The sequence below is a fragment of the Hyla sarda genome, chromosome 9 (genome assembly GCF_029499605.1).
Source record: "Hyla sarda isolate aHylSar1 chromosome 9, aHylSar1.hap1, whole genome shotgun sequence".
NCBI classification, from domain to species: Eukaryota; Metazoa; Chordata; class Amphibia; order Anura; family Hylidae; genus Hyla; species Hyla sarda.
The window spans coordinates 172,548,775-172,557,925 of NC_079197.1; the positions used below are offsets into that span (position 1 = coordinate 172,548,775).

Sequence of the window (9,151 nt, forward strand, 5' to 3'; positions counted from 1 at the left end):
AAAGAACAAATCCGGATTCTGAAATGCATTGCAAGTTTTTAATAAAGTATTCAGATCTACCTGGCAGCACAACGCATTTTGGAACCGGATTGGTTCCTTCATCAGGTACCTGATGAAGGAACCAATCTGGTTCCGAAATGTGTTGTACATTTTTTATAAAGTATTCAGATCTACCTGGCAGCGCCTGTGACAATCCCCTGTCTTTTTGAGGAGGAATTTTTGAAGTAATTGTTTGCGCCTTGGAGCGTTAAGGGAGGAGCAGCAGCCGTTATGTTCCTATAACCACCATTGTGCTCTATATGTGTGTTGTGCCCTACATGCACAACCGGTGAGTGGTTCAAAGAATTGGTTGTACCTTTTGTTGTTTGGGAGGTATTCACACAGAGGAGTGCCTCGTGTGCGTCTTTTTGTGTTTACCTGTTTAGTTTTATGTCTTAAATGGATATTCTTATATGGATTGTCTGTTAGGGAAGCTAGAATCAACTTTGGGACTCTTATGAGCCAGAATTGAGAAAAATTTCTTGTGGATGGCCAACATGACACGACTTCCCCAGATGACCAAGTTTGACTGTCGGGACCTGGAGAATCCAGGTTTGTGGTATTCAGCTGACTTTGTTTCAACAAGGGGTTGACTTGGTGAGATTATTCACAATTACACATTTCTGTAGGATTCCTCGCACATAAATATTATCCATATTTACATAAGCAATAGAAAGATAAGTGGATACCACACAACTGAAATTCGTACAAAACTTTGCCCCTAGACATCCGCCCCTAGACATCTTATCCCCTATCCAAAGGATAGGGGATAAGATGTCTGATTGCGGGGGTCCCGCAGGTGGGATCCCCACAATCTCTGTGCAGCACTCAGCATCATTTAGAACGCTGGATGCGGGCGGCGGGAGTCATGACATCAGGGCCACACCCCTCAGGACATCATGCCATGCCCCCTCAATGCAAGTCTACCCATAAACTTGCATTGAGGGGGTGTGAAATGACATCACAAGGGGCGTGACTGTGACGTCACAACCCCCATTGCCGGCCCCAAGCATTTGGAACAAAATGTTCTGAACACTGGGGCAGCAGAGTACCCCTTTAGAATCAACTACAAAAATTTTAGTTTAAGACCAGTTTTTGGTGCATGTAAGCCACGCCCCCTTTGTAAAATATCACACCTACTTTTTCTAAGCCACGCCCCTTGTTGAGCATGTTACAAATCCCAATTCTTTTATTTATCTGATCTGTTTTAAAAAATCTGTCTAAAAACATGTGCACCAGTTTTTGGAACAAACTTTGCCAAAAATTTGGTCGCCTACAATTTTATTTATCTCTAACCATTGTCTGTAAATGATAGCACTGGGTATAATAAGATTTTAGTAAGGAATCAGTCCTTACTACTTTTTCGGGAAGTTGATGTTTTGGGCTGCGAGGACTCTAAACACAAGATCATTTTCATTATTGGCCAACATATGCAAAGTTTTGATGACGGCGCCCTTAACCTCTTGATTCCGGAGACAATATATGATCGGATTCATCAGAGGAGTCACTACGCAATAGAAGACGGAGATCACCTTGTCCATTGAAAACCTAATATGGGAGGTGGGCCGAATGTACATGAATATGACCGTTCCATAAAAAATAGACACCACGGCCAGGTGGGAAGCACAAGTGCCGAAGGCTTTCTTCTGTCCTTCACTTGATGGAATTCTTACGACTGCAAAAATAATAAGGGAATAGGACACCATGATAAGGAAAAAGCAGCCCAATATAACACTCCAGGACATGACCATGAAAACGAACTCTCCTGCTGACGTGTCCTCACACGAAAGCTTCAGAAGAGGGGCGTAGTCACAGAAGAAATGGTCTATGAAATTGGGAAAGCAGAATTTCAAAGTGGAAATCCACACAGCTGGAGGGAAAGCCGCCAAGAGGCCACCAAGCCAAGCTCCGAGAGCCAACCTAATACTGGTTCTACTGGTCATCATGGTGGAGTAGCGAAGTGGCCTGCATATGGCTATATATCGATCGTAGGCCATTACTGCAAGAAGACAGTTCTCTGCAGCTCCTAAACCAAATAGAAAGTAAAACTGAGCCAGGCAGCACGGAGAAGAGATCTCTTTACGTCGGGTGAGTAAGGCATCGAGCATTTTCGGAACAGTCACGGTGGTGTAGAGCACCTCAAGCATTGAGAAGTTGGCTAGAAGTAAGTACATGGGTTTATGTAAACGGTTGTCCACTGCCACCAATGTAATGACAAGGACGTGGGCTCCGACAGTGAGGATGTACATACCTGTGAAGAGCGAGAACAACAGGAGCTCAATCTCCTGTAGGGTTTCAAACCCAACAATGATGAACGTGGAGGCAATGCTGTGGTTCCCATTGTCAGATTTTGGCATTCTACCTAGAACAAAATGGTCACATTGGAGAACAACATTAGTCATAAAAGAAAAAAACAAAGCTAAGATAAATCCAAGCCAAGATCAAGGGTAACCAAGCTGGTCCAGAAGAGAAAAAATGAGGCCTTTCTCAAGCCATTGTGAGGCTGAAACATTGCACCCCCTGTAACTCTGATGGGTGAATAAATACAAATTTTTTTGTTACTTTGGAATATGTTGGATGCACGGTCGTGAGTCAGGACCTGAGGAGCAGAGTACCCACTTGGGCTATAAGTCATATTTACAGTGCCAGCTCTCTTATTTCTTTTTCATTGTAAATATATATATATATATGAAAGGCACTTCTCAGTCGCCTGACGCGTTTCGAGTGCACGCGTGCTCTTGATCACCGAAGGTGATCAAGACCATGCGTGCACTCGAAACACGTCTAACTTCTCCAACTTTAGCAGTGCTAGGTCAAGCTTTCTTTCCGTCTGTAACTTGGGATATATTCCTTAAAGAAACAGTCTTAAGCTAATTTTACATACAGCTAAACCTCTCCAAAAGACTTTGCTCTTTGATAGGACCACCCCCTTATGTAGAATAGATATTAAGTCAACCATACATTATGAATAGTGCCCATTGTACATTATGAATAGTGCCCATTGTACATTATGAATAGTGCCCATTGTACATTATGAATAGTGCCCATTGTACATTATGAATAGTGCCCATTGTACATTATGAATAGTGCCCATTGTACATTATGAATAGTGCCCATTGTACATTATGAATAGTGCCCATTGTACATTATGAATAGTGCCCATTGTACATTATGAATAGTGCCCATTGTCCACCATAGAAGATCACTTTTTAATGCACTTTTGGGTGGTCTTCTTAAAGAGATTTAACTGTATAGGATGGGATGGGAGTAACATTTTGATTGGGTTTCTGAATACCATGGTCTATGTCAAACACCTTCAAACACTGGCGGCAGACCTGGTTTCAAGTTGGAAAGTCAAAAAGATACTTTATTGCAAAAAAGGTTCCCACAATGGCTTAGCGAATCACCAAAGTCAACACAGCCTAGCCCTGTAAGTACTGGATGAACAGAGTATATGAATTAAGGGACATGTGCAAAAATTGGTGCAGACAGAATATTGGAGCTGATGTTCTGTAGACAAGGATTTCTGCTTTAAGACCAATTGGTACTGATCCAGGTTACACCAAGTACAGTGATCCCTCAACCTACAATGGCCTCAACATACAATAGTTTTAACATACAATGGTCTTTTCTGGACCATTGTAAGTTGAAACCAGACTCAAAATACAATGCTACGGACAATCCAGATCTGTGCAACTTGTCAATGGCCGGAAGTACCGACCAATCAGAATGGGCAATTTACTGGTAAAACACCTGTATTACTGAAGCGTATGCACTGATTGATGTCTGGTAGCGCCCCCTACAGTACAGGGAGGTATTACATGTTCTGTACTCTTTACCTGTATTACTGAAGCGTATGCATTGATTGATGTCTGGTAGCGCCCCCTACAGTACAGGGAGGTATTACATGTTCTGTACTCTTTACCTGTATTACTGAAGTGTATGCACTGATTGATGTCTGGTAGCGCCCCCTACAGTACAGGGAGGTATTACATGTTCTGTACTCTTTACCTGTATTACTGAAGTGTATGCAGTGACTGGTGTCTCGTAGCGCCCCCTGCAGTACAGGGAGGTACTACATGTTCTGTACACTTTGCCTGTATTACTGTAGCGTATGTACTGACTGATGTCTGGTAGCGCCCCCTACAGTACAGGGCGGTATTACATGTTCTGTACTCTTTACCTGTATTACTGAAGTGCATGCACTGACTGGTGTCTGATAGCGCCCCATACAGTACAGGGAGGTATTACATGTTCTGTACTCTTTACCTGTATTACTGAAGTGCATGCACTGACTGGTGTCTGGTAGTGCCCCCTACAGTACAGGGAGGTATTACATGTTCTGTACTCTTTACCTGTACCAGGGTTAGCTGCTCCTTTGGACACCAGGTAAAGGCGACTCCATTTTACTTTTTTAGGGCACTGTGTACTGTACAGGACCCTGAAGAAGCTCCTGTCCTCTACATAGACCAGTGTTTCCCAAGCAGGGTGCCCCCAGCTGTTGCAAAACTACAACTCCCAGCATGCCCGGAGTTGTAGTTTTGCAACAGCTGGAGGCTCCCTGCTTGGGTAACACTAAAATAGACAGTGGTTTACAGCTCCCAGCAGATCCTTATTACTTTTATATGTAAGGACTTGCTTTATCTATATTAGTTATCTACTTATTTTTCTTTAATTCTCACTTTTTGCTATTTTTGGATGACATTTTGGGGGCTTCAGAACCAATTACCAGGTTTCCATAGAGTTCTGGTCTCAACATACAATGGTTTCAACATACAATGGTCGTCCCGGGACCGATTAATATTGTAACTTGAGGGATCACTGTATAACAATTTTAAAGGCTGTAATGTTGTAATAGACAATGTAAGTCTAGGTTCACACTGTGTAAAATTTCCTGATGTACTTTATTTCATTTGCGCATTTTTGTCCAAAAATCTGCAAATAAACTACCTTGTTTTTTTAGAAAACAAAAATTGTACACAGTGGAGGAGACTTATCAAAACCGGTCCAGAGGAAAAGCTGCTGAGTTGCCCCTAGCAACCAATCAGATCGCTGCTTTCATTTTTCACAGGTCTTTTCAAAAGAGAAAGAAGCGATCTGATTGGTTGCTATGGGCAACTCAGCAACTTTTCCTTGTGAACTCAGCCTAACATGCAGCATTTAATGTATGGGGGACCTTGGTACATTTTGCTCACTGGTGCCTGTGTCTGCTTTGTATGTTACTGTTACCCTTCATTGCAATGTGCCATATGCTGAATATAATGTGCCATATGCTGAATATAATGTGCCATATGCTGAAGAAAAAGTGCGTCTTATACGGCGTAAAATACGGTATGTTTGAGCGCTTTGTATGGCTGTAGCAGTCAGTGTCAGGAATGTTTTACGTGGGAATTATCTAAAGTAGGACTGATAGGTAACACGAGCTTCTTACCCACATCTACCACCCGTGTCACTGGATATTGGTTCTCTTCAAGTCTAACAAATCTTTTTATTTTATTTACTTATTTCTCACTAGGAGAACTGAGGTGAAGTGGAAATTCAAAGAGTAAGGGTCAAGTTACAGAAGAGATTTATTCCCTAAACAAGAAAAGACATGAAAAAGAAGGGACGAGACCAAACCAGCCATAGAAAAACCTAAAGAGAAATCTACGACAGCCAAGAATGTGTAAGAATCCCACGAACTACAGTACACGTGAATGTATCGTAGGGACAAACGTTATCCATGAAATTGTCTGACCAGCAGTGGACCAAGGGGTCCTCTGTGTCCCCATGTGATGAGGCCAAACTACAATAGGATCCTTTACTTCTTTATCTAGAAGTGAACAGCCTGAAGGGCCCCAGGTTACTTACCACTGGGGTTTATCAATGTTCTGATAGTGTGAATGGTCTTAGGTTGTGAACTCTACATAGACCCTTCATGTATGGGTAGAAGGTGAACCTTGAGTGGACTCAACAAACCAACACACAACCTGCCGCCTGGGTCATCTAGTGTTTGATGGCAAAAAGTGTAGTGGAGCTTAGTGTGAACATGTTAGACTGAGATACTCACCTGTAGGATGCCTGAGAGCGCGCCCAGCCTGAGCCCCTTGTGATGAAATGTAGCAGGTATTTATGGAGTGCCAGAGACAGTATACTGTCTACGGAGAACATCCCAAGAGATGAAGCTGGAAATCTAATTCCCTATTTTACAGTCCTTTAACCAGTGCACAACCATAGAAGACGAGGAAGACGCCAATGTCTACCCTCTGTTTCTTCTAGAGAACACAAGAGTCACACTGTAACACTGCTGGATGTGGATCCTCTAACCTATGTATAAGATAACATGGGCCGTATTGGGGAGTGGAGTCTAAGGTGCCGCTGGTCTACACCAGAGCCCGCCGCAAGGCAGTATGGACTTGCTGCGGCAGGCGACACCCAGGTCGCTACCTCCGATACGACTCGACCACACAGGTAGCTGGGCAAGACAAGGTACAGATGGATGAGGCACAAGCGTAGTCAGACTTAGGAGGAGGTCAAGGCAGGCGGCAAAGGTGCATAGTCAAATAACGTAGCGTAAGGGTCAGAAATACGGGTAAGGGAAACAGACAATAGGGAATGCTTAATCTCAGGCTTGGGGCACTGAAGATCCAGCAGAGAAGAGGGGGAGGAGCTGGCTTAAATAACATATGGGAAGGACCAGGCACCAATTAGTGGTGTGCTGGCCCTTTAAATCTGGAGAAGCCGGCACGCGCACGCCCTAGGAGGCTGGGGCGTACGCGCAGGGAACCAGAGAGCCAGGCAGCAGTAGGTAATGAACGGGCATGTGGGCGCATCCCGTGATGCGAATCGCGGTCCCGCCAGTGGAGGGAGGCAGTGAGTGCTCACGGTCAGAGCGCCGAAACGGAGCGCTCGCCGTGACACACGCTATGGCCAGTTTCATGGTGTAGGCAGATATCAGGGAAAACAAGATTCGTGCATGGATTTCAATGTGTCAGAGCCGATGTTAGAAATGTGAGGCAACAACCAGTCATGAATGTTCATGACAAGGTCGGGGATGGTAGATGTTTGGTGGCGGCAGGCTGTGTACAGGCCTCCTAAAGTTGGTTGAACATGCCAATTTCAATATGGCTAGCCAACCATCTAATGTGTCTGATGTGTATCTAATGTGTATCAAGACTAAGAAAGATCGGCCATGTTGAATTTCAACACCTGATCCTCTTTTTTTCCAAAGAGATAGGCTACAAAGGTGTCTGGTAGCGGCTTCCTCTACTTTACCCCAAAACACATGTCTATTTGGTTGAGAGAAAGCTTAGAATATAGAAATGTTCAAAACTTTTCCAGCAATAAGATCCCCATAGGGTGCACTGTCCACAGAATCGGCTACATCTCTGGAATCTTTGAACGTGAATTTTAGATTCTGGAAATTGTTGTTAATATTTTCTAGAAATGAAGACACCAAATTTTCATCATGATCCCAAACTAAGAGCAGACGCTCAGTATGTCCGTAAAACTCTATAGTAAGAAAGTATTGACACAAACTCCAAAAACTTAAAGGGGTACTCTGGCCCTGAGACATCTTATCCCCTATCCAAAGGATAGGGGATAAGATGTCTCACTGCGGGGTCCTGCCGCTGGGGACCCCCACAATCTTGTATTGTTTAGTGTCATGTATCTTGCCTTAGTTAGCTTTTATATTTGATTGATAAAGTTAAAGGGGTAATCCGGCCCTGAGACATCTTATCCCATATCCAAAGGATAGGGGATAAGATGTCCCACCGCGGGGGTCCTGCCGCTGGGGACCCCCACAATCTTGTATTCGCCACCCACCTGTTTGAGCTGCACGCCGCGGTGCCAGCTCGCAAACAGCCAGGTGGCGACCACGGGGCCGGAGTATCGTGACGTCACGACTCTGCACCTGTGTGACGTCACCCCCCACCCCCTGCATGGTGGGGGCGGAGTGTGACGTCACACAGGGGCGGAGTCGTGACGTCACAATACTCCGGCCCCGTGGTCGCCACCCGACTGTTTGCGAGCTGGCACCGCGGCATTGCCTGGGCGGAGGTGACGTCACATGGGGGCAGAGTCGTGACATCACGATACTCCGGCCCCGTGGTCGCCACCCAGCTGTTTGCGAGCTGGCACCGCGGCGTGCAGCTCAAACAGGTGGGTGGCGAATACAAGATTGTGGGGGTCCCCAGCGGCAGGACCCCCGCGGTGGGACATCTTATCCCCTATCCTTTGGATAGGGGATAAGATGTCTCAGGGCCGGATTACCCCTTTAACTTTACATGTCCTGTAATAGGGATGTATCTGGGACCACCCTCCTCCATTTCACTTTTATGTTCCTTTTTTGTTGTATATTATGTCTTAATTTACTTTTATATTTGATAAAATATGTTGTATGTTTTTATTCCTTTTTCAAATGTACAACAACATAACAAAGACAGATAACACAATACTTGGGTGAATGATGTTTGGTTCCCAAGACCAGCTTGATAAAGTGTCCCTTGGTGAATAAATATAATTGCAAATCCACATAGAAAATCACCAATTAGGCTCTTGATATAGAAAACTTAACTTTTACTTGAAAAAAAGATAAGATGATACAAAATGAATAGTGTACCACAATAAAGTGCTGGGATAGGGAGAAGGATACAGGTGAGTACCTATGCTATATGCCCTGCCTAAAATAAGGGAGGAACTCCTAAAACTAAGTGTGGAATGGGGATAGGGAATTCAATACAATAAACTTAATGGTACATATACACAGGGAAGTGGTGAACCTCTCTTCCCAACGTGTTTCGCCCATTGGTTGCAAGGGCTCATCAGGGAGTAGGAGGAAACAACAATGGGATACAAATACATATAAATATAGAAAAACACTTATTGATGTTAATAATAATGTTAATGCAGCGTTAGTACACTTGGTTACTATAAAGGGTTAGTACACTGGGTTTGTAGGTGTCAGCCAATCTAATGTGTCATGTCAGAAAAAGTCACAGAGGTAGGTCACAAGATAAATGACATAGCATGGGTTACACGTGTAGGGTCACATATAATGCTGATTGTGTGAACGAGATTCCCATAAAACCAATGGAGCCTTATGTAAAATGAGCCCTGGTTGGACTTCTGT

General features: G+C 44.1%; 1 protein-coding gene across 1 annotated transcript; it reads right to left on the reverse strand.

Annotated features, from left to right (window-relative positions):
- Positions 1-1,394: 1,394 nt before the first annotated feature.
- LOC130292022 (olfactory receptor 226-like) lies at positions 1,395-2,353 on the reverse strand. Its single transcript, XM_056541454.1, has 2 exons — positions 2,291-2,353; positions 1,395-2,197 (listed from the first exon to the last, which is right to left on the reverse strand). The coding sequence occupies exon 2, from the start codon at positions 2,184-2,186 to the stop codon at positions 1,395-1,397; it is 792 nt and encodes a 263-aa protein (XP_056397429.1). The 5' UTR covers positions 2,187-2,197; positions 2,291-2,353.
- Between the last annotated feature and the right edge of the window lie 6,798 nt (positions 2,354-9,151).

Coding starts and splice junctions, on each gene's coding strand:
- LOC130292022 (XM_056541454.1), bottom strand. CDS start 2,186: ATGCTTGAGGTGCTCTACACCACCGTGACTGTTCCGAAAATGCTCGAT.